Raw genomic sequence first — 26,217 nt, 5'->3', positions numbered from 1 at the left:
TAGCCAGGATGGTCTCGATCTCCTGACCTCGTGATCCGCCCGTCTCGGCCTCCCAAAGTGCTGGGATTACAGGCTTGAGCCACCGCGCCCGGCCCTGTGAAACCCCATCTCTACTAAAAATGCAAAAATTAGCAGGGTGTGGTGACATGCACCTGTAATCCCAGCTACTCAGTAGGCTGAGGCAGGAGAATTGCTTGAGCCCAGGAGGCGGAGGCTGCAGTGAGCCAAGATTGCGCCACTGCACTCCAGCTCTGGGCAAGACAGCAAGACTCCATCTTGGGTGGGAAAAAAATAATAGACACAATTATGTAAGTGCACACGTATGTATACAGAAATGTACCTAAATAAAAATATATTCTATCAGATGTCAATCACAGGGAGGAACTAGATAGAGACCCAAACTATGAACACTTATTTATTACCCTTTGGGTTGAAGTTTGGGCAGAAAAAGGGTGAAAGGAGATACTGTCTTTTGATACAAATGCTTCTGTTTGCTTGAATCTCTTGCATGCAAATGTAGCCATGTATCATTTCGGTAATTAAACATAGAAAAACCAAAACAGGCAGAAATGGTGCTTTGTTTTTTGAACCTGGAGTTAAGAAGGTAAGAAAGAAGCATTGTCAGTATCTGCATTCCCAGCTGTTACTAAATAATGGAGCTGTTAGTTGTCTCCTGCTGTATCAATAACAAAAATCTGGCTGAGAGAATTCTACTTCATGGAAGATCAAAGGTCAGGCAGCCCATTCATTCTATTGGATACTCTAGGCTTTACTTCTGGGCAAAGTCAGATGACCAGAAGCTTCTATTTTCAAGGCATCCTATTTTCAAAGAATTTTGTCCAATCCAGTTTTCCTTTGGCATTACTCCTTAGCTTACCCCACTAAATAACAGGAAAAAGCCAAAGAAAATATCCCATACCTTTATTACAAGGGTGACTTTGAGGATACTGTCAACCACAAAAGCTCTCTGAAGGAAAGAAATTTCTCAAGATCTAACAGCAATGACACATTTACCTCCCCTGAAGAACTGCCTTGCTCTCTCCTCAGAGACATTACAATCGTGGCATTTTTCATGTGTTTCCTGTTATTTCAGCTGCCAAAAAAAGGAGACACAGTTTAAAGCAGAGAAAACCCACAGGGTCTTAACAGTCACTTAGCTATGTTCCGACATTAAGAACTTGGCACAAACCCCCCGATCTATGTATCTCGTTTCTTAATTTGCCAGGATTTTAAGATTCCAACTTAAACTTATTTTCTGACAGATCCTGATTTTTATCAGAATACACTCTGTCATTTAACCAGACTGTCTTTTACAAGCTTCCACAAATCACTGGGAAACAAAAGACAAAATAGGTAAAACAAACCTCACCTGGGCCTTGGCCATTTTCTTCAACTCTTAGGGGCTAGCAACTCTAGGGTGTTCTCTCTCTTCTGTCTATTCTGGGCCTTCCCAGAAGTTGTGGTATCATCTCAGGTCAAGCTACCACTGGAAACGATGATCGTCCCCAGCCTGGAAGCTCTTTCTTCCATTACTGAAAATGTCTTGTTCCTATAGGCTAGAACCTGGGGATTCAAGACCAAATTCAATGATAAGAAACATGCTCCTAGGACCACAAGTCTCCAATTGCCATCTGGACTCACATTAACATCAGGTTCCAATATTTCATCGGTCTCCTTAACACCATGGAATCATGGGGCACTGGTCCATAGGAAGATACGGAATGAGCAAGAGGAATGCCTTTTTTTTTTTGGGGGGGTTATGTCAGAAATAGAATGGATGTGAAACAGGAGACAGTAAACAAAAACCATCTTATGGTCTTGTCTACTGCCAAGTTCTCACATATATGTTTTAGGTAAGACAATGAAGGAAGTGGTAAAGCCAGGCATGGTGGCATGGGCCCTAGGGTCCCAGCTATTGTAGAGGCTGAGATGGGTGGATCTCACCTGAGCTCTAGAGTTCAAGACCAGCCTGGACAACACGGCAAGACTGTCTCTAAAAAACATAAAAGAAGTGGTGGCTCAGGAAACTGACTTAAATTCACCAGCAGCCACATGCTCCTAAATTTTTTGTTTATTGCACTGTCTTACTAATCAAACAAACCATACGCACTGTCTTACTAAACCCTCAATACTACTTTATAAGGTACTCGTTATTATTTCCATTTTAAACATAAGTAAGCTGAGGCTTGCTGAGACGAAGTGTGTTGTGCAGGTTAACATTCTTCCTAATTAGAAGCGTGGGAACTTAAATCTACATCTGGCTCTCTCCCTTGTGACACTTCCTTCCTACAACAGCCTCACAGTGCAAATTTGTTCTCTTTCCCGCTCACTTTTAGAACTCTACTTCCCAGCGCTTTACACTGCGGGGTGGCCACACAGTCACAGCTACACAAACAAGAGCCTGCGATCTCCTAATGCAATATTCAGTGCGCATGCTCAGCCTGCTCCTTCCACACAGGCAGGAAAGCAAAGGCGGTCCTATCCTTGCCCCAGAAGCAGCAGTACAGAGATCAGTCTCCCCAAGAGCCACTCTAGAAACTCACACTCTGAGAACACCCACACTGTGAGACCAACTTGAATTTTGCTGTCACCCCAGCAAGTCATTCTCAAGACTCTCTAGCAAGCCTGTATCCTTTACACCCAGAGAGCTCATCTCCAAGCCATTTTCTGACCCATCGGTAAACACACTGGTCAAAATGCAAACCTCCTCTACCTTCAATCCTGAGACTGCTTCATCCCAGCCCCAGCCCTTCAGTCTAGCCTCCCTACAGGGCCAGTCCAAAAACAGTGGTACCCAACCCAAATGTAGAAATCCGTATGGATAGCTAAGAGGTAGAAAAGGCAGTTATGCATGAATGGGTTGGAGCTGAGATCTCCAGGGTTGAAAAATCCAGGATCCAACCATTTCCCAGAAGCTCATGGCAGACTTTCCGTCACATGTAATACATCAGAATTGCACCAGATACTTACGCGGAGAACATGGCAATGTAACCGAGAATGGCAATGATATACCACCCTGATTGGTAAGAATAATCTGGATTTCCTACTGAACTGAGGTTCAGGTCAAATGTCCAGAGGGATAGCTACCTAAATTAAAGAGGAATTTGCTTAACAAAGGGGGCTTGGATGTCAGATTGGCAGCCAACAGTATCCAATTAAAAAAAAAAAAAAAAAAAAAAAAAACTAGGGCCTGCTGTGTTGGCTCAGGCCTATAATTGCAGCAATTCTGGAGGTGAAGGCAGGAGAATTCCTTGAGGCCAGGAGTTCGAGACCAGCCTGGGCAACATACCAAGGCCTTGTCTCTACAAAAAAATTTAAAAATTAGCCAGGTGGCCGGATGCGGTGGCTCGAGCCTATAATCCCAGCACTTTGGGAGGCCGAGATGGACGGATCACGAGGTCAGGAGACAGAGACCATCCTGGCTAACATGGTGAAACCCCGTCTCTACTAAAAAATACAAAACAAAAACTAGCCGGGCACGGTGGCGGGCGCCTGTAGTCTCAGCTACTCGGGAGGCTGAGGCAGGAGAATGGCGTGAACCCAGGAGGCGGAGCTTGCAGTGAGCTGAAATCCGGCCACTGCACTCCAGCCGGGGTGACAGAGCGAGACTCCGTCTCAAAAAAAAACAAAAAACAAAAATAAAATAAAATAAAATAAAAATTAGCCAGGCATGGTGGTGCATGCATGTAGTCCCAGATACTTAGGATGGTGAGGCAGGAGAATCGCTTGAGCCCAGGAGTTCCAGGCTGAATTGAGTTTATGATTGCATCACTGCACTCCAACCTGCACAACATAGCAAGATCCTGCCTCGAAAAAAAAAAAGGCAAAAAAAAAAAAAAGCCCACCACTTCAAATACAAGTTAGGATGCTTCCAAACCATTACAAGCCCTCAGCCTTATCTGCTTTTGGGATGAATGAAGCAGAGAGGAAGGAAACAGGTAATTTCTCTCATATGATGGCCTACTTTTACATTTGTCTGACTGCTGTATCAGGGTATCTTTTGTATGGGTTTTTTAAAACTTTTTTTTTTGAGAAGGAGTCTCGATCTGTCGCCAGGCTGGAGTGCAGTAGTGTAATCTCAGCTCACTGCAAACTCCGCCTTCTGGGTTCAACCAATTATCTGCCTCAGCCTCCTGAGTAGCTGGGATTACAGGTGCCCAGCAACACGCCCGGCTAATTTTTGTATTTTCAGTAAAGATAAGGTTTCTCCATCTTGGCCAGGCTGGTCTTGGCCTGACCTCATGATCCACCTGACCTCATGATCCACCTGACCTCATGATCCACCTGCTTCAGCCTCGCAAAGTGCTGAGATTACAGGTGTGAGCCACTGCACCTGGCTAAATTGTTTTTTTTTTCTAGAGACAGGGTCTTGCTATGTTGGCCAGGATGGTCTTCAACTCTTGGCCTCAAGCAATCCTCCTGCCTCAGCCTCCCAAAGTGCTAGGATTACAGGCATGAGTGACTGCTCCCAGCCTCATGGTATAGTTTAACTTGTTCTCTACCTACCCAAGTCCCAATTTTTCCTTTTAATTAAGTGAGTAGTTCAACTTAGACGTTTGATTAGTCCCATGTTCAATTTTTTTAGGTAAGAATCCTTCATGGATGGTGCTATGTACTTCCTACCACAACATATGAAGATGCATGAGAACAAAAAAAAAAGAAAAAGAAAAAAGAAAGGGGAGTTGTTATAGTATTAAAGAGATCTAAGAGATACAACAAGCAAATCGAATGCACCCACATCATTTGGATCATGATTCAAACAATCCAATGTTAAAAGACAATGATGAGATGATCAGAAAAAAACTGAATATGGACTAGCTATTCAATGAACTAAAGAAATAGGCTGGGCACAGTGGCTCACACGTGTAACCCCAGCACTGTGGGAGGCCAACATGGGCAGATCACTTGAGGTCAAGAGTTCAAGACCAGCCTGGCCAACAGGACGAAACCCCATCTCCACAAAAAATATAAAAATTAGCCTGGTGTGGTGGCGGATGCCTGTAAGCCCAGCTACTCAGGAGGCTGAGGCAGGAGAACTGCTTCAACCCGGAAGGCGGGAATTGCAGTGAGAAAAGATCGTGCCACTATACTCCAGCCTCGGTGACAGAGCGAAAGTCCGTCTGCCCAAAAAGATAAGGAAAGAAATTATTATTAACTTGGATAGACTGACTGAAAATGGTCTAGGATGGGTGAAGTGGCTCACACCTGTAATCCTAGTACTTTGGGAAGTCAAGGCAGGAGGACTGCTTGAGCCCAGGAGTTCAAGACCAGCCTGAGCAACACACCAAGATCCTGTCTCTAAAAGAAAAAAACAAAAAGGAAATGGTCCAGTGGTTATAAATTTTTTTAATGACCATACCAGTTAGAGATTCATACTGGGATACTTACAAGTTTCAAGGGATGAAGCCTTGGACTTGCTATGAAATTCTCCAGAGTAAAACAAAAGTGGAGGCACAGATAAATATGACTGATATGACAGATGAATATGAATTGATTACTGTTGAAACTAAGTTATGGGCAAATATTATACTATACTCTCAATATCCATGAAAAAAAGTTAAAAAGAGTCATCAGAGCCTGATGAGTTCTATCTAATCTTTACAATACAGATGACTCCAACATTATGTAACATTCACAAATCACAGAAAAAGCGAAGCCTCTCTAACAATTACATAAAACCAGCATTTCCAAACACGAATCAATAGAATAGAAAAAAAAAGAATTATAGTGATAGGTGCTTATTCATTGATTTTCATCCTTCCTTTTCTAATACTTGCATTCAAGGTTATAAATTTCCTCCACTGACTGCTTAGGTTAAATTCAACAAGGGTTTACATGTAGAATTCTTATTAAAATGCAATTGAAAATATTTCCACTGTGATTTTTTTTTGAACTCAGATTATTTAGAAGTGTATGGCATGGCATAACTGCCAATCATTCTGACAAGAAAAAAACACGTTCTGAATTGATAGTTCCAAAAAGTCACATGACTATTCTATGGCAAATAACTCATTTTGATATTGATTTACAGCTTAATTCCACTGTAGTTAGAGAAAAAATTCTGTATGGTTTTAATCCTTTGAAATTTACTTAGACTTGCCTGATGGCTAACCATATGGTGACTTTTTATAAATGTTCTATGTGCATCTGAGGAAAATTATTGAGTGCAGTGTTTTAGATTGGTCAAGTTTGTTAATCATTTATGTCATTCTAACCTTTCTGGGGTTAGGACTATTGTGGGTTAGCTGCCTGTTTTTGTAAATAATGTTTTATCAGAACTCAGCCACACCCATTTGTTTATATATTCTGTATAGCTACTTTCATTCTATAATTGCAGAACCTAGTAGAGGCAGACGAGACCATTTAACCGGCAGAGACTAAAATATTTGTCATCTGTCTGCACCTTTACAGAAAGTTTGCCAGCAATGGTTAATCTATACCCTTTTAGCTTTTTGTCTGCCTGTTCTCTCAGTTACTGAGAGAGGTATGTTAAGAATTTCCCATTATGATTGGGCATTTGTGGTTCCTCCTTGTGTCTAGCATACTCCTCTCCTCTATACTTAACACACTAAGTATATGCTCAATTGAACTATTTTATTTTTATTTATTTTTTATTTTTTTTGAGACAGAGAGTTTCACTCTTGTTGCCTAGGCTGGAGTGAAATGTCATGATCCCAGCTCACTACAACTTCTGTCTCCTGGGTTCAAGTGATTCTCCTGCCTCATCCCTCCTGAGTAGCTGGGATTACAGACACCTGCTACCATGCCAAGCTAATTTTTTTTTTTTTTTTTTTTTAGACGCAGTCTTGCTCTGTCACCCAGGCTGGAGTGCAGTGGCCAGATCTCAGCTCACTGCAAGCTCCGCCTCCCGGGTTTACGCCATTCTCCTGCCTCAGCCTCCCGAGTAGCTGGGACTACAGGCGCCCGCCACCTCGCCCGGCTAGTTTTTTGTATTTTTTAGTAGAGACGGGGTTTCACCGGTTTAGCCAGGATGGTCTCGATCTCCTGACCTCGTGATCCGCCCGTCTCGGCCTCCCAAAGTGCTGGGATTACAGGCTTGAGCCACCGCGCCCGGCCGCCAAGCTAATTTTTGTATTTTCAGTAGAGACGGGGTTTCATCACGTTGGCCAGACTGGTCTCAAACTCCTGATCTCAGGTGATCTACCCACCTTAGCCTCCCAAAGTGCTGGGATTACAGGCGTGAGCTCTCATACCCAGCCCTCAATAGAACTTTTATGCACCAAAAGACATGTAGAAAAACGTTCATATCAACAATTCTCATAACTCCCATAAACCATAACAATGTCTCTCGATAGTGGAATGGATAAATAATATGGGGTATAATCATCAATGGAATACTACATAGCAATGAAGAAGAAATGAGCTACTGCTATATGCAGCAACGTAGATGAATTTCACAACAAAAATATTGAGCAAAAGAAGCCGGCCACAAAAGAATATGTACCTTAGGATTTCATTTACATAAAGGTGACAACCAAGCACATCTATGATGTTTTTAGGATAACAATTACCTCTGGAGAGGACAGAGAAGACGAGGGCTTCTGGGATGCTACATTATTCTATTTTCTTAACCTGGTGATTTTTCAAGTATAATCACTTGGAAAAAAAAACTTAAGAAAACTACAGACCAATTTCTCTTATAAATGTATAGGCAATTTTTTTTTTTAATTTTCTACTGTGAAAAATTTCAAGCAAAAGAACAGTATACTCAAATTCCACATATTCATCATGTGACTTAAAGAATGATGAACTCACACCTAATTTTGTTTTATCTATACCACCATTCAGTCCCTCTCCACCAATGGATTATGGATTATTCCCAAGCTCATCCAAGATTTCTTTTCATTTCTTGATGCAAAAATATTAAATAAAATTTTAGCCAATAAAATCCAGTCTCATATTAAAAGAACAAACCATTATTGACAAGTATGTTTTTTTCCTCAGGAATACATGAAATTGGGAAATAGAGCAACATAAATCAAAGAAAATTTTAAAGAGAAAAAAATATAAATGAAAATAATTGTAAAGGTCAAAAGCCCTTAGGAAAGAGAAATAAAAACTTGATAAATCACAGTCATTATTTATTCAGACCATACTGTGTACCTAGTACTACACTTTGAACATACTTAAAGAACATTTGCTCACTTAATCTTCATAACGATTCCATGAAAAAGAAACTAGGACAGCTTTTTTTCCCACAAATAAGGAAACTGACTCAGAGATGAACATACCCAAGTCAGAGGCAGAGGCAGGTACTTCTTACTCCACAGTCCATCCACTTGCCACCTGGCTAAAATTATTAGCAGATGACAAACATGCTCAACTAGAAAAAAGACAGACATCAATTTATAAGTTATATGTAATGACATGAGTAGAATGAAGTGACAGAATAAACGTATATATTTTTAACTTCTGTTCTTTTCTACTAAGTAAAATTAGAAACAAAAAAAAGGAAAGGGGGGGTTCTTATGCGGAAAAAAGTCACGATTTACAGCAAAAAGTATTAACTATGTAGAAATAAGCATAACCAGAAATGTCCCAGACACGTATGGAAAACACTACAGCTAGTCAAAGAAATAAACACCTTGGGTTAATGGAAATCCATCACGTTTCTTCTTCAGTTCTACCCAAATGAAAGCAAACACCTGAAGGAACCGCAGCAGTTTAAAAAACTCTCAAAGAGCATGTAATATGGGAATACGTAGTTGACAAGATGTTAGATTAAATACGAATAAAATTATACCAATACCTAGACACCTGAACCCAAAATACGAGTAAAATTATACCAATACCTAGACACCTGATCCCAACGCTAAACATGAAATACACTAAACCAGAGTTATTTTCTGGAGGAGTATTTAAAATGATGGGGATGTTATTACTTGGCTCGCAATGATCCTGAAAGCAAATTTTCTACAGAATATACAGGAGCAGGGAAGCAAGAGGACCAGCAGACCCCTTTTTAAGCACGCATGTGATAAGCAATGAACACCAACTGCCCAGAGCTGTCTCCAACACCGACACGATTCGCTTCCCCACCACGACGCCCTAGTGCTACTGTGCAACGAAGATCTCCCAAGCGCGTGTTCCAATGCGGAGCCCATGAGCTCCCAGACTCTGGGAACCGCACCACCACTCTGCGAAACGAATCCCCAGCGAGGACTCCCCGCGAGCTCCCCGCAACACGGACCCCACGGGCTAGCGAACAACAAAAAAAACTCAACGCGCTCTCCCTGGCTCTGAAGCATTCCCCGAAGCCCACGCAGACCAGACCGATGACCCTCTGTCTCCACTGCTGGAGGCGAGTCACAGACCGTAAATCCCTGAACACTCGCCTCTGCCCGCCGCCCCGCGAACCCCGCAACCTGCAGACGCGACACTCGCACGTTTCGGGGATGGCGGCTGGTGAGGGCCACACGGCGTCTTTCCAGAGACGCGGAATCCGGGGAATGCCGTCGCTTCATGACGCAATATGTCTGCGCCCAGGGGATGCTTGCTGGGAGCAGCCATTTTCAACCCTAATGCCGTACAGCAGGCGGAGTTCCCCTTTTCGCGCCTTAAGACAGGTAGGCTTTGACGATGAAAAGGGATTGAAAAGGAGCCATTCCACCTTTTTTCCATTCCACGTGAACTGCTGGACTTTGGCTTTGCAACATTCGCCAGGGGCGCTACATAAACTGCTTAGTTTCTCAAAGGCTCAAGCCTGCCCTGATCTGTCTGCAGGCTGGGTAGAGATGGTCACAGACATTTAGGCACTTTAATCCTAAGAAGAGTGGAAAGAAACCATGTGGGCGCGGCAATCTGAGAGGAATTTCAAGAGGCAGGGACCTGAGCAACAATCGGAGGGGCTATTATCCTGAGGATGCTTCTAGCTGGAGGGACCTTATGGAGAAAGCTGCCTTTGAGAACTGCCTGACAAGTATCTTTACATCTACATCAGATGTAGCCTCAGAGGAAGGAGTCAGTCAAAGAATGGGTAAAACGATGGCAAAGATTAGGTTATAATTGGCGTGGAGAATGGAGAACAGGGTTGATCAGCGGCCGACCAAAGTGGGGAACTGAAGGGGGCCAGCTCCTCAACAACCCGTGGGTGTCTCTTGTCAGGTGGGCACAGAAACTGAGAAAAGAAATAAGAGACAGAGACAAAGTATAGGGAAAGAAAAGTGGGCCCAGGGGACCGGCGCTCAGCATAGGGAGGAGGACCCACACCTGCACCAGTCTCTGAGTTCCCTCTGTATTTATTGATCATTATCTCTACCATCTCAGAGAGGGGGATGTGGCAGGACAAGAGGGTAATGGTGGGGAGAGGGTCAGCAAGAAAACATGTGAACAAATGTCTCTGTGTCATAAACAAGGTTAAGAAAAGGTGCTGTGATTTGATGTGCACATACATAAACATCTCCGTGCATTAAAGAGCAATGGAATGTCTCGGTGTAAAACCCGATTGTATTTTCTATTTACTGAGATACGAGAAAACCGCCTTAAGACTGGAGGTTGAAGGGGTGGCCTGCCCCTCCACACCTGTGGGCGTTTCCCGTCAGGTGGGACGAGAGACTGAGAAAAGAAATAAGACAGGCCGGGCGCGGTGGCTCAAGCCTGTAATCCCAGCTCATTGGGAGGCCGAGACGGGCGGATCACGAGGTCAGGAGATCGAGACCATCCTGGCTAACACGGTGAAACCACGTCTCTACTAAAATACAAAAAATTAGCCGGGCGAGGTGGCGGGCGCCTGTAGTCCCAGCTACTCGGGAGGCTGAGGCAGGAGAATGGCGTCAATCCGGGAGGTGGAGCTTGCAGTGAGCTGAGATCCGGCCACTGCACTCCAGCCTGGGCGACAGAGCGAGACACCATCTCAAAAAAAAAAAAAAAAAAAAAAAAAAAAAAGAAATAAGACACAGAGACAAAGTATAGAGAAAGAAAAGTCGTCCCAGGGGACCTGCACCGGCACTGGTCTCTGATTTCCCTCAGGATTTATTAATCACTATCTCTACCATCTCGGAAAGGGGATGTGGCAGGACTGTAGGGTAATGGTGGGGAGGGTCAGCAGGAAAACATGTGAGCAAAGATCTCTGTGTCATCAATACGTTTAAGGAAAGGTGCTGTGCCTTGATGTGCACGTAGGCCAGATTTATATTTGACTTTACGCAAACATCTCCATGCATTAAAGAGCAGTATTGCCGCCAGCATGTCTCACCTCAAGCCATAAGGCAGTTTTCTCCTATCTCAGTAAATAGAACGTACGATCCGGTTTTACACCAAGACATTCCCTTCCCAGGGACGAAGAGGAGACAGATGCCTTCCTCTTATCTCAACTGCAAAGAGGCCTTNATAAGACACAGAGACAAAGTATAGAGAAAGAAAAGTCGTCCCAGGGGACCTGCACCGGCACTGGTCTCTGATTTCCCTCAGGATTTATTAATCACTATCTCTACCATCTCGGAAAGGGGGATGTGGCAGGACTGTAGGGTAATGGTGGGGAGGGTCAGCAGGAAAACATGTGAGCAAAGATCTCTGTGTCATCAATACGTTTAAGGAAAGGTGCTGTGCCTTGATGTGCACGTAGGCCAGATTTATATTTGACTTTACGCAAACATCTCCATGCATTAAAGAGCAGTATTGCCGCCAGCATGTCTCACCTCAAGCCATAAGGCAGTTTTCTCCTATCTCAGTAAATAGAACGTACGATCCGGTTTTACACCAAGACATTCCCTTCCCAGGGACGAAGAGGAGACAGATGCCTTCCTCTTATCTCAACTGCAAAGAGGCCTTCCTCTTTCACTCATCCTCCTCAGCACAGACCCTTTACGGGTGTCGGGCTGGGGGATGGTCAGGTCTTTCCCTTCCCACGAGGCCATATCTCAGACTGTCACATGGGGAGAAACCTTGGACAATACCTGGCTTTCCTAGGCAGAGGTCCCTGCGGCCTTCCGCAGTGTATTGTGTCCCTGGGTACTTGAGATGAGAGAATGGCGATGACTTTTACCAAGCATACTGCCTTCAAGCACTTGTTTAACAAAGCACATCCTGCACAGCCCTAAATCCATTAAAACTTGAGTAAACACAGCACATGTTTCTGCGAGCACAGCGTTGGGGCTAGGGTTACAGATTAACAGCATCTCAAGGCAGAAGAATTTCTTAGTACAGAACAAAATGGAGTTCCTTATGTCTACTTCTTTCTACATAGACACAGTAACAGTCTGATCTCTCTTTCTTTTCTCCACAATACACTGATTTTTTTTTTTAACTTGCCCTAATTAAGACAGTTTACCTACTGACAGGCCTAAGTGGTAAGATCTCAAGCCCTTCCTCAAATATCACTTTTCCAGTAATAGACTTGACCTCAGCCTTAAGCTAGCATCAGTTTTGTACCAGCACCTATTGACATTACCACTGACCACAGTTCAATTATTGTATCTATCAGCCTCGGAAAATATCATCCAGATTGGACAAAGGCCTGCAGTATTCCAGTTTGCAACTAGATTCAGCTCTTCCAGAACCTCCTTGTCTTCCCCTAATCCTGTTTAGCCTCTTCAGCTCTCTGTGGAACATGAGATACCAGGACACAGTTGATTCTCCTTTAAAGATCTCTTTTCATAAGGCACGAGGATACTTAACTGAGAGTACTTCTGCAGTGGGAGGAAATGAGGATAGATGCCAGGATGAATGTTGGGTCTGTTCCATTCCACAAGGAAGGTTGCAGCTGGTCAGTTATCTAGGAGTTTACAAGTTCATACTCCCAGGATTCTGAAAACAACAATTTGGATCAGGCATGACATTGCCTGTCCTATATTTGTATAAACCCCAGACCACCCACAGAGAAAAATGTAGGTGTAGCTCTCAGGTGCACACAACACCCCTTCTCCATTTTCTTGTTCAGTGGCCCATTCGTGGGTGTGGAGGCATTGGTGTTTGCCATCCAAGTCTCAAACCTGTTACAGGAACTTAGTTTCTCCCACACAATGTTGTTCATGAAGCCCCTGCACAAATGGCTAACAACACTCCAGTCTTTCTTTTCATCATCACCAGTGGGACGCTCTTCATGTAATCAAAAGTGTGGTGCGTCAAAGTGCCAGGCCACCAAGGTTTTGTTAGTTGTGGCTGTGGCATTTTGTCACAGTTGGTTAAGTTAAAACAGGGCACCTCTGCTTCCTTCCCATGTTCGGTAAGCCAGTAAGCCACTTGAGTTCTGCTGGTATACGCTGTCATGTTAGGTATACTGGTGTAGTTTATCACTGGTAGGATGAGAGGGTCACTCTAGGTGGTGACAGGTGGGCCAGGATGGCAGATCCAGCAGGGCTTCATCAGGTTACTCTTGGTGGCCAGAGCTTGGGAGAGCCTAAGGAAAGCTTTATGTTTCCAGGTCTCTGCTGCCTTCTCATTGTGAAAAAAGCATATTGATAGATTAGTGCCCTCCCCCTAACTCTCCTGGGGCCTCAGATGTTCCCTACCTATTGGATAGGGGTTGGGCTGAGTTGGGGTAGGAACCCAGTCTGTTTATACCAGTCCCTGTTGATTGACCCAAACCTTTCAGCTTCAGTTGCCTAGTCCAGGAAGGGAGGTCACATCCTATATAAACTTGACGTCTGATATGTTGCACACCTAACTGGAAAGATCAGCTGTCTCTGGCCCCACTGGAGGGAACCTAGCACTGTGGTATTCCTTGGTCCTGTCCCTTACCCTTTCTTTTTGAAGGACTCATTTTCTGAAATAATATTGAATTAACTTTAGGGTCAGAAATTTAACAGCTAATCGTCATATGATCTTGGTTGGGCACTGAAGATAGACAATTAAAAAAAGGAACCCACAAACGGGAGAAGTGAATATAATGTTGTTACAGTCTCACCAATGCATCACAATGTAGCAGTCCCTGGTTGTGAGGTATCAGAGTTCTTTTTCTCACAACCAAGAAAATTAAGGAGTATGGACGCAAAGGGAGAGGTTGGAGTCAAAGTTTAATAAGTGAAAAAAGAAAGCTCTCCACAGCAGAAAGGGAGCCTGAATGGGTTGCCATTTTTACAACTGAATTCAAAAGCTTTTCTATGAAACTCATCTCTGTAGCTATTTGTGTAACTTATCTGTGAAGCTGTCTGTGCAACTCCCCTTATCTGTGTAGCTGTCTTTAGGCAAGCACAAAGCATAGCTTCTCCTGTTTGTGTAACTGTGGGTCTGTTTTAAGTAAGACTCCTCACTCCCCCTGCAAGCTCCCATGGAGTTCACTATGTACATGCCTGAAAAGGGGAGGAAACTTCTTCCTGGGAGCCCACTAATCACACAAAGAACAAAAGGCTTCTATACTGGGCCTTACTTTCTTATCAGAGTAGCTCCTGCCTGAGTTTTCCCCACTCTGCTCTGTTCGTGCCTGTGCTTGATTTTTCAGACTTTCTGTTTAAAATAATTTTGCCGAAGGCCAGCTTTAGCTGTCTGCCCGATTAATTTTTCCTTTTTTCCTCCCTCTATGTGATAACCTTAACCAGTGATGTGGGGCAGACACTATCTCCTTTAACTTTTGGAATAATTAACACAGTAAATAGTAATAGTTCAAGATAGTCTGGCCAAAAAGAGACATCAGTTATACTATCTGACATATGATGAAGTCAGGAATGGAACAGAAAGCTCTCAAACAATCCTCATTTCCGCGGGGCTTCTTTGTTTCAAGAGTACTTTAATATTTCGATAAAGGCACTTCACAGTAGTGGGTTCACAGTGTTTTATTTCTATATGATTTCACCTGCTAAAGGATGTGGCAGAATGTACCACTGAAAATGTTGTCACATTCACTACCTTCCAGGAGTTTTTCTCCAGTGTGTACTGACACCTCTTAAGGACAAAGGCTCTCCCACCATCACTGTATTTCTACCCACTATGAGCTCACTGTTGCCATGGTGATCACCAATGATAGGGTCCCTCTTCCAAAAGAGGCTTTCCTACTTTCTGCATTCACAGGATTTCAAGCTTTGTATTGAAACAAGCTTGAAATCTTATGGAGGACTTAACCAGATAATCAACTAGATACTTTTGGTCAAGGCTTTTTCGCATTTAATATACAGTTTTCAATTATGTGTTTGTAACATAAAAGAAGATGTAATTGATGACTGAAGGCACGACCACGTTCACTGCATTTGTAAGGCTTCTGTCCTGTGCAAAGCTTCTATTATCTCCCGAGGGTGCACATCTGGCAAGTGGCTGTCCCACAAGGACTACGTTCCTATCTGCTAGGAGCCCGCTGGTGTTAAATGGCATCTGTGGGGTCACAGAAGGTATCTGCAGAGTCACCATATTAACAGGGCTTTTCCCCGGCGTGTATTCACTAGGACTTAAGCTGTGACTTGCTGTGGAAGGACGGTCCACCTTCACTGAATCCCCTTGTTTCTCCCTTGTGTGTATTCTCTTATGTTTAATAAGGCAAGACATATAGAAGTAAGCTTTCTCACACTCATCACAGCCATAGGGTCTCTCTCCCGTGTGAGTTCTGTGATGTACAATGAGCATTGTCTTTGTAATGAAGGCTTTCCCACAGTCACTGCATTTATAGGGTTTCTCTCCTGAGTGAATTCTCTGATGTCTAATGAGTCCTGACTTCTGTGAACAGGGTTGCCCACATTCAGGACATACAAAGGGAGTCTTTCCTGTATGGTATCTCTGATGTGCTACAAGGCAAGACTTCTGGCTGAAGGCCTTACCACAGTCAATGCATCCATAAGGTTTCTCTCCAGTGTGAGTTCGTTGATGTATAATGAGATTGCCTTTCTGAATGAAGCCTTTTCCACATTCACTGCATGTGTAAGGCTTCTCTCCTGTATGAGTTCGCTGATGTACAATGAGTAGTGATTTTCTGGAGAAAGCTTTCCCACATTCACTGCATTGATGGGGCTTATTTCCCGTGTGAATCCTTTGATGTTCAGTAAGCTGAGATTTCCTGGGGAAGGCTTTCCCACATTCACTACACCCATGCGGTTTCTCTCCTTTGTGAGCTCTCTCGTGTTCAGTGAGCCTGTACTTCTTGTAGAAGGTTTTCCCACACAAGCTACACCCATGGGGTTTCTTTCCTGTATGAATTCTTTTATGCTCAGTGAGCTGAGACTTCTTGAGGAAAGCTTTCCCACAGTCAGTGCATTCATGGGCTTTCTGTATATTGCATGTTTGCTGATGTTTAAGGAATCGTGACTTAGCGCTGATGGGTTTTCTATTTTCATGGAATTCAATTTCCATAGGCATTTGTTCATGATTATCATGGAGAAAAGCTCCATCTCCATTAAACTCAGCAGGCTCCTTTCTGTTGTATCTTCTGCTCTGGTTGGTTAAACCTAAATATGATTTCAAAGTTCTTCCACGTTCATAGTGTTGTCCCATCCTCTTCAGTATTCTTTGGTTTTGCAAGTGCTGCTGCAGATGATCATCAGCTTTCTCAATTTCTAAGAGACAGAACAATAAATCCTTCCATGATCATCACATGGAATAAAACTGCTTCAAAGATGCCTCGGGGTTGGCTGGCTTTTTACTGGAAACCCTATGATACCAACATGGAAGGAATTCCAAGTATAAATGTTCCCTATCTGTTAAAAAACTTTTAAGAATTGTAGTTAAATACACATAAGATAAAATTTGCCGGCCAGGCATGGTGGCTTATGCCTGTAATCCCAGCACTTTGGGAGGCCAAGGCAGGTGGATCATGAGGTCAAGAGATCGAGACCATCCTGGCCAACATGGTGAAACCCCGTCTTTACTAAAAATACAAAAAATTGGCTGGGCGTGATGGCACACGCCTGTAGTCCCAGCAACTCGGGAGACTGAGGCAGAAGAATTGCTTGAACCTGGGAGAAGGAGGTTGCAGTGAGCCGAGATTGTGCCTCTGTACTCCAGCCTGCCAACAGAGCGAGACTCCATCTAAAAAAAAAAAACAAAAAATTTGCCAGCCAGGCACAGTGGCTCATGCCTCTAATCTCAACACTTTGGGAGGCTGAGGTGGGAGGAGCGCTTGAGCCCAGGAGTTTGAGACCAGCCTGGGCTACATAGGGAGACCCTGTCTCTACAGAAACATTTTTTTTTAATTTGAAAAAGAATAATCCTGAGTAGGGAAACAGCAGACATAGGGATTAGAATAAATAGAAAGACAAGTTAAAATGTTGGATACACAGCATTTGACTTCATCCTAATTCTATTAGACTGCTGGGTGCTAAAATATGCCCTTCTCCATTCTGTAGACCATCATCACACTAACTTTCCTAGAGCACCAATCTCACATGTGCAGGAAAATTGCAGTCAGTACTCCAACCTTTGTTAAAATAGAGACCACAGACTGACGGAACAGACTCTTTGTGGCAATAAGATACCAAATTATAAACTAGGCCTAAGGACACACAGGCAAGGGTTAAGTTGTACACCCCCTACACTTAAAGAATAAACTATGTTCTAACTGCCACGACTTTTTTTGTTCTGTTTTTTCCTTTTTCTGTAGCAGCTAAACAAACACTGGCCTTGGGACAAGCAATATTGAAACAATTGCAGCTCCCCAACCACCAGAGGCTGACTAACTGATGCCCCTCACCCCCAACAGCATTCCTAACTGCAGCTATGATTGGACAGGAGATTGATCTTAATATCTTTCTCCTGAGAAACACCAGTGAGGCTGTTTTGGTCAGTTGCTGGAGTCTGTGCAGACTTTTCTTATATCCTGTAAAGGACCTCCTAGCACAGAGTCAAATTCCACCTCATTTTAATGTTAAAACTCCACTCCAAAATGAACATGGATATGTTACATATATGTTTGCTTGCTATACACACATTTCATGATTCTCATAAAGATATTCATAAGACTCCCCATCTCTCACTGAACAGGTATGCAAAGCAAATTCTGCAAAGCAAAAAGCCTCCGGAAGGGCAAAAAAAAAAAAAAAAGTTTCCCCTCTCTTCAGTGATGTGTGTTCCTTTCACTTCCCCAAGGTCACATTACTCAGATCTGCGAATCATCTTTTGTTAGAATATAAAGTTTCTCTTTGTCTCCTCGATTTTTCTTTTCTTTTTCTGAGATGGAGTCTCACTCTGTCACCCAGGCTGGAGTGTAGTGGCGCAGTCTCGGCTCACTGCAAGCTCCGCCTCCCGGGTTCACGCCATTCTCCTGCCTGAGCCTCCCGAGTAGCTGGGACTACAGGCGTCCGCCACCGTGCCCGGCTAATTTTTTTTGTATTTTTAGTAGAGACGGGGTTTCACCGTGTTAGCCAGGATGGTCTCGATCTCCTGACCTTGTGATCCGCCCGCCTTGGCCTCCCAGAGCGCTGGGATTACAGGCGTGAGCCACCGCGCCAGGCCTCGATTTTTCAATTAACACCTTGTATCTACCTGGCTATGACACATTCTCTTATGTTCCAACAGAAAGAGAAACACAGCGATCCCTATGGACTTTCAGAACATGCAAGCAGAACACGCGGTCCTTTCCACACAGCTCTGCCACTGTACCACATGTGGAAACTGTCACCTTCTTCATCATGCCCTACTTGCATAGATGTCATATTGGATTTTTTTTTCCACTTTACTGTCCTTAATATACTAATCCCTCACCTTGCCACTAACAGCCTCTACTTCCTGAATTTTGTACTTATGTCTCTGTTGGCATCAGTGAAGGGAACCCTTAAGGCACACCTTCCTACGTCTGAATCAAGACTCGAGGCAGCTTTTAGTTTTTCTTCGAACATCAACTATACGGTATTATTGCTGCAATACTGCCACCAGGTGAAAGGTAACCTCTACGTAGAGCTAGAAAAATACACAACTTTACCTCCACCACCATCCTAAATTACTGGCACAGAAAATTCACAGCGGGAGCTGAACAATAAAAGTTTTACCATTACCAGACGCATCCACTTTAAGTTCCCACTTGACCGTTTCCCAGCAAATATCTTCTAACACTGGCCTCCATGTGACCAGTTTCAGGCTAATCTCTTTTTTTTTTTTTTTTTTTTTGAGATGGAGTCTTGCTGTGTCACCCAGGCTGGAGTACAGTGGCACGATCTCGGCTCACTTCAACCTCTGCCTCCCGGGTTCAAGCAATTCTGCCTCAGCCTCCTGAGTAGCTGGGATTACAGGCATGTGCCACCACACCTGGGTAATTTTTTGTATTTTAAGTAGAGGCAGGGTTTCACCACGTTGGCCACACTGGTCTCAAACTCCTGACCCTCGGGTGATCTGCCCACCTCGGCCTCCCAAAGTGCTGGGATTACAGGAATGAGCCACCGCACCTGGCCTTCAGGCTAATCTTCTGACAGTCCCCACGTGGCCTTGCAATTCCAGTTCTACAACTTCTTGTCTTGTCATAGTTCTTCATCTTAATTCAATACCTTTCTCAATTTCTTGTCTAGACCACTATAGGTTACATTTCTTCTAAAGTCCTACAATTCTTTCTGTGTTTACTATTTACTTTATCTTTGTATAGCCCTGAATTGTAACAAAAACATTTCACATGTTCAAAAGTTTAATTTGTAAATATTACATAAAAATTTGCCCTATTTTTGCTAACAAAATCTTTGCTCAAGAGAGACATTCTGTTTCTCACTAAATTCAGTCTCCTCTACTGTGTATTATGGCTACAGTTCAGCAACTCATGAAAACAGCGCCCGAGAGAGCTTCGTGTAAAGACAAGCCCAGGCCCCCAACCCAATTCTAACAAAACCAGACTCGCAGAGCAAGAGACCTTGGTATGGACAGTGTCATGAAAACTCCTTTAATAAAGATCTTGCCTTTAAGAAACGCTTAATAGATAGAAAAGTATGACCTCTCTTCAGCCTGGCTAATCTGTCCTTCGATAAAGAAATGCATGAATGACCAAGATGTATTTCAGTCTTATATGAGGAAGAATGAAAACCAGGCCCTTGACTCCGGAGTAGCAAAGGAACCTCAAGCACCACCAAATCCCACTGATACGATATCTATAGGAGTGGCTTGTGTGTGATTGGGGTGCAAAGTAGAATGGGAATCTAGAGATGGAAGATACTATTATATTGTAGTGTATTATAAACCATGTCATGAAAAGAAAATTCAAGGTGAAAAATACATACTGTCAGAATGCAAAAAACAAACCATAGTCACATACCTATGCCTCAGGTTTTTTTGTTTTTCTGTTTTTTGTTTTGAGATGGAGTCTTACTCTGTTACCCAGGCTGGAGTGCAATGGCGCGATCTCAGCTCACTGCAACCTCCTGGGTTGCCTCAGCCTCCCAAATAGCTGGGACTACAGGCATATGTCACCACGCCCGGATAATTTTTGTATTTTTAGTAGAGATGGGGTTTCACCATGTTGGCCAAGCTGGTCTCAAACTCTTGACCTCATGATATGCCAGCCTCGGCCTCCCAAACTGCTGGGATTACACGTGTGAGCCACCATGCCTGGCCTCCTGTGCCTCAGTTCTTATCTCATTTGATGAATCAGCAACTCTAGACAATGCTTATGGCACTCTCTCTCTCTTACATAAATGTATATACAGATATAGATAAAGTATATATATATATAAATGTATATAAACACCTACAGACACATACACATATATATACAAACACATGCATATACATATAAGTGCTGTTCTAGCAAATTAATCAAACTTGAGGAGAGGGTCTTGGGAACCCCTACTTTACAGCGGGTTCATCAGAAGCTGAGGTGACAACCTGGGACTTGCCACTGGCATTTGAAGTGGGAGACAGTCTTGGACCGATCCCTTAACCTGTGGGATCTGATGCCACATCAGGTAGATAGTGTCAGAGCTGATTTGAAATAGAGGACACCCAGCTGATGTCTGCTGGAGAATTGTCTGAGGTGTGAGAAAACAACCCCTATATATCCAGTGGCATAAATGCTGTGTTGAGTGACTATGTGAGAGAAAAAAAAAACAGTTTGTTGTTTTTGCCTCAGAAACACAAAATGATCCTCTGACAAGTGATGAAGAAGAATAGGAAGATATGAAAATCCAAGCAAGAAGAACTTAGGGGGAAACAACATCTAAGAAGAAATGAATAGGGATCAGTTCAGTTCCAAGAAGAGATAAAGGGGTATGTATGTTTCTCTAAATTCCTATAAGAAAAAGAGCTCTTGTATCATATGGGGAGAAGGATATGTGGCAGCTGTTTCTGTCTCCCTAAACACTTTCACAACTGTCATGCCTTTTCTAAATGACCAGAATGTGACTTTCACTGCCTTCCTCTCTTGCTGGTTCTCTCTCACTTACCTGGATGAGTTGGACTGTGGATTTCATCTTCTAATGCCCATAGCGGTTCTCCTTGTTCCAACTTGGTGAGGGCATCAGGTTTGCTAGCTTGAAACCCTGTTTGTGGGAAATGGGAGAAGACTTAGGCTTACTGAATTGCACTACGTGGCTCTGATGATAGGAGAAAGGTACATGTTAGGGACTGCATAATTTGCATGTTAGCAAATTAAAGCCTTTTTTTTCTAAGATGAAGGAAGATAGTGCCTCCTCCTCTGGGACCAGAGAGGGGCCTGAGGATCTGCCATTTGGGAGCACAGCAAAGCTTCCAGAAGCTAAGAAAGCAAAGGCCACTGACTGGGCGCCCTCTGAGTGACACAGGGCAGCGGTCCTCACCCACTGACACAAGGTTGCTGTAGTTCTCCAACATCACATCCTGGTACAGATGCTTCTGAGCAGGGCCCAGGAGCTGCCACTCCTCCCAGGTGAAGTCCACAGCCACATCCCTCAGGGTCAGTGATTCCTGTAATAACACAGTCCTGCTTAATATGAAGTGTTTCTCTTTTATTGACATGGAAGAAATATGAAGTTGTTCTGCCCGTTTTCACTATATAAGTTGCACCTGTACAGTTGTCCCTTGGTATACTCAATGGAATGGTTTCAGGATGCCCCGCATATACTGAAACTGTGCATACTCATGACCCACAGTTGGCCTGGTGGAATCTGCTTATGGTACTGTGTATAAGTGAGTTGCACATCCTGAGAATATTATATTTTTGATTCAAGCTTGGATATAAGTGGACCCTTGCAGTACAAACTCAGCATGTTCACAAATAAACTGTATTCCTAGTTCTTTCAATATACTTTGACAGAAACAAAGTCATAGTAAAATATTCTATATTTTATAATAACCATGCAGCCTCCATTAATCCAACAAATCATAAGTTTCTGTAATATGCAGCCATTAAATCCTCTTGCTAACATAAGAACATCTGCAGTGTTTTTCAGCACCTACTTGCAACCCTGAACTATATGCTATAGTCATACAGCACGAGCAGAATAATCTAGCATGATTCCCTTCATGTGAACTATACCATGATATTTAGCAAAACAACAAATAAACTATGCAGTGGCCGTAAAAAATAAGCCATCATACATGTAAGCATTGACATGCATAGATACATGTATATGTATACAAACGCATGTGTACACACACATACACACACATGCAGACACAGATGTCCTCACAGGTAAATCCCTAGAACAGGAAGACAAGCATTTGTTAATGACATACTAGGGAATTAGGAAAAAAAGTATACAGAGGGGGAACTTTGTTTTCTCACTATGTGTACTATTTAACTTTCACATTGAAAAATCTATCCATGAGGTCAGGCGTGGTGTCGCATGCCTGTAAACCCAGCACTTTGGGAGGTGAAGGCGGGTGGATCACCTGAGGTCAGGAATCTGAGACCAGCCTGGCCAACATGGCGAAACCTGGTCTCTACTAAAAATACAAAAATTAGTTGGGCATGGTGGCACCTAGATGAAGCATGAGAATTGCTTGAACCCAGGAGGCAGAGGTTGCAGTGAGCGGAGATCTCACCACTGCGTGGAGATACTTAACAAAGTAAGACTGTATTTCAAACAAACAAACAAACAAAAACTATCCATGAATCTGTGGTTCTTTCTGATACCAAATACACAGTGTCTTTTCCAGCAACACTTCTCCAGCCCTCTGATTCTTTGATGCCAACTGGGTATCCTAGAGTTCGATCCTATGCTAACACTAACCACTGAGGGTTATCATCAGACTGCAAGTTTAAGGGCTCGGTCCCACAAGACTGCCCTCACATCATGTGCCACTCTGGGGTCCCCACATTATCACACTTCTGTCCAACTTGACCACAATCGGGGGCTGCCACAACCTTCCTGCTCAGGTTCGATAATTTGCTAGAATGACTCACAGAACTCAGGAAAATGTCACACAATTACAGTTTATTATCTAGGATACAAATGACAGCCAGGTGAAGAGGTACAGAAGTCAAGGTCCAAAGGGTGCCGAGCACAGAAGCCTCTGTTCCTGTGGAATTGCAGCGCACCCTTCCCCCACCCCCCACTTCCACATGTGATCTCCAAACCCCATGGGGGTTTTTATGGAGATTCTATGATGTGGGCATGATTAAATCATCAACCATGGCTGGGTGTGGTGGCTCACGCCTGTAATCCCAACACTTGGGGAGGCCGAGGCAGGCAGATCATGAGGTCAAAAGATTGAGACTATCCTGGCCAACATAGTGAAACCTTGTCTCTACTAAAAACAACAACAACAACAAAGGTAGCTGGGTGTGGTGGTGCCCACCTGTAGTCCCAGCTACTCAGGAGGCTGAGGCAGGAGAATTGCTTGAACCCAGGAGGTGGAGGATGCAGTGAGCCGAGATTGTGCCACTGCACTCCAGCCTGGCAACAGAGCGAGACTCTGTCTCAGAAAAAAAAAGAAAAAAGAAATAATCAACCACTGGTGACAGAATCTGGAGGTCAGGGGTGGGACTGAAAGTCCCAACTCTGTAATCAAGGCTTGGTCTTTCTGGCAACCAGCCCCATCCTGAGTCACCTCATTACTCAGGTATGGTTGAAACTCAGGTATGGTTGAAACATAAACTCAGGTATGGTTGAAAGGGGCTGGTTATGAAGAACAAAATACACTCCTATCACTCAGGAAATTCTAAAGGTTTTAGGAGCTCTGTGCCAGGAACCAGAGACAGAGACCAAATATATACACATTTAAAACTATAATGAGTCATTTGCATAATTTTTTCAAGTTAAGGCATTAAAAGAGGTGAGAGGTTAACAACTGGATTTGAAAACAGGGAAGGGCTCTGTATTTTCTGAGACAACATGACATTCTAAAGCAAACCCTGTGGATCTCAACAACCCAAGCCATTGCCAAAGGGAACTTTCAACTCCCTATGGTCAAATCTGTACTTAAACGCCAGTTTAGTGACCTGTTCAAGGAGCGCCTTTGAAAGCAAACCTTGCATTGTTTAGGCAATTAGGTTTATTCACAGATAAACAGACTGCAACAAGGTTGGGTATATAGGCCGCGGTGCTGGGGGCTCCTGAAATACTGTGTTCATTAAATTCTGCTTGGTATAGTCCCAGAGAGGACTCAGAATAATCGTGTAGAAACAGCCACACGAAACTTGCTTGTATATCTTTTGGGAAGAAAGCTGTTAAGGACAAAAAGTCTATCTTGTCACCTCTAGCAAAAAGCATCAAATGAATTTTCCAAGATTTAAGTGCTATGAAATAATGATATCCCCTGAGGAAGGGACCCGCATTCTCCTCAGAATCAGTGCACATCATGTAACTTACCATGATTTTCTGGGTGTGATGGTGGCCAAAGATTTTGGATACAAGTTGACACTTAATGTAACCAACAGGGTCCGGCAGAGTCACACATCATAGGCCAACACTGGTCACGTGTGAGCTATGTGAACAATGTATTCATGATCCCACTGTGTCCTGGTTAAAAGGTACAGTCTAAGTCTGTTTCTCCCGAGAGCTCATTTTTTCCAATTTATACTTTTAATGTAAAGGAACTGATTTCTTCAGACTTCCACAAATCCATCAGGGAACCGCGTTAAGAATAAAACAAACCAAAAGTCACCTGGGCCTCTGTCATTTTCTTCTGTTTCAGGAAATATCCAAGAACTGGGATCCTTCATCTTTGGTTTCTTCTGGATCCTCCCTAAATTTTGGCTGTGAAATCTGAGTTTCCATTTAAAAGTGTTCCCAGAAATGATGACATCCACATCCAGGAACCTCCTCCTTCCTTCGCTTGAAGTCTCTTGCTTCTGGGGAGCCAGGATCTGTGGAGTAAAAATCAAGTTCATTTGGTGACACATTCCCTCCGGGCCCAGATGCTGTCTCTGCTGCGTAAACTCTCCTGAAGTCAAGGCCAAGCAATATATCTAAGCATCCCTTTGTCAGGTGTCTCCGAGTCTTTACATCCCAGGGCAATAAAACAACACTCTGAATGTGGAGAGTCACATGGGAGTGGGCTTCACTAGGAGCCGGCATATGTGGCCACATTCCAGTGCTTCAAAGGAGTATCTTTCTCCTTAAGCACAGTGTTTATAGATAAAAGAGCAGGTCAACGTGATGGCAATAAGGCGGCTTTCCTCCTCAGAGGCCTCCTGAGGCTTTCCACAATTTATTGTCCCATATTTTTATGACCAGTTTATACCGGCATCCTATAAGCCTTTTTCCCAACAATCGTGAGACACACAGAGAAGAAACACACAGGGAAAAGACAAGACCATGTGAAGATGGAGGCAGAGACGGGAGTGATGCTGCCACAAGTCAAGGACACCCGAGAGTCTGTTAGAAAAGCGGAGACAGGTGAATGAATGCAGGCAGCTGTGCCAGGGGTCCCTCAAGACCACTCCCAGATGCAGTGATTCACTAGGTGAACTCACAACACTCAGTTTGTAACCATATTCATGGCAACCACTGATTACTGTGAAAACATACAGAGCAAAACCAGCAAAGGGAAAGGTACATGTGGCAAAGTCTGGAGGAAGCCAGACACAAGTTTCAAGTTCAGTCTCTTTGGAGTCACACAGGATACACTTGATTCCTCCAGCCACAAGTTGTGACAACACACGTGAAATGCTATAGACCAAGGAAGTTTATTAGAGAGAGATTGTGTGCCCATGGATTTTACTGGGGGCTGATCATGAAGATGCTCACTGCCTAACATACAACAAAACTCCAGAATCCCAGAGGAAAGCAGGTGTTCAGGATAAACCGCATTGTTTGAAAAAACAACTTAGGCACAGTGAGCCACTCTTATTAGGAAATGGTGAGACGGCCTCCAAAAATCTAAGCTCCCAAATGCCAGATGCTATGGTTTGAATGTTTGTGCCCTCCAAAATTCATGTTGAAACTTACTCTCCAATGCAATGGTATCAAGAGACAGGCTTTTAGGAAGTGATTAAGTCATGAGGGC

General features: G+C 43.6%; 2 protein-coding genes across 7 annotated transcripts in view; both read right to left on the bottom strand.

Annotated features, from left to right (window-relative positions):
* Window positions 1-21,303, bottom strand: part of ZNF577 (zinc finger protein 577) — a 58,817-nt gene extending 37,514 nt beyond the window's left edge. For 2 of the 5 annotated variants that reach the window (XR_001883988.1, XM_017865040.1), the window contains exons 1-4: window positions 8,606-8,702; window positions 8,253-8,344; window positions 1,370-1,563; window positions 1,015-1,093 (exon numbers count right to left, since the gene is read on the bottom strand). Coding sequence is in view for 4 of the 5 variants with exons in the window: in XM_017865040.1 (XP_017720529.1) it covers window positions 1,015-1,074 (60 nt within the window). In the remaining variant the exon portion in view is untranslated. Of the gene's footprint in view, window positions 1-1,014; window positions 1,094-1,369; window positions 1,564-8,252; window positions 8,345-8,605; window positions 8,703-9,335; window positions 9,423-21,230 lie in introns of those variants that run through there. The other 3 variants (XM_017865069.1, XM_017865060.1, XM_017865049.1) reach the window with 3 other exon arrangements.
* The window catches only part of ZNF649 (zinc finger protein 649), a 40,005-nt gene continuing 26,010 nt past the window's right edge, over window positions 12,223-26,217 (bottom strand). Inside the window, exons 5-8 of one of the 2 annotated variants that reach the window (XM_017865017.1) lie at window positions 24,874-25,075; window positions 21,603-21,729; window positions 21,231-21,326; window positions 12,223-16,433 (exon numbers count right to left, since the gene is read on the bottom strand). In XM_017865017.1, coding sequence (XP_017720506.1) covers window positions 15,076-16,433; window positions 21,231-21,326; window positions 21,603-21,729; window positions 24,874-24,888 — 1,596 coding nt within the window. In that variant the 5' untranslated portion in view covers window positions 24,889-25,075 and the 3' untranslated portion in view covers window positions 12,223-15,075. Of the gene's footprint in view, window positions 16,434-21,230; window positions 21,327-21,602; window positions 21,730-24,578; window positions 25,076-26,217 lie in introns of those variants that run through there. The other variant, XM_017865027.1, reaches the window with a different exon arrangement.

This window comes from Rhinopithecus bieti, unplaced genomic scaffold (assembly GCF_001698545.2).
Source record: "Rhinopithecus bieti isolate Rb0 unplaced genomic scaffold, ASM169854v2 scaffold_2723, whole genome shotgun sequence".
NCBI classification, from domain to species: domain Eukaryota; kingdom Metazoa; phylum Chordata; class Mammalia; order Primates; family Cercopithecidae; genus Rhinopithecus; species Rhinopithecus bieti.
This window is presented reverse-complemented; position numbering and strand designations above follow the sequence as displayed.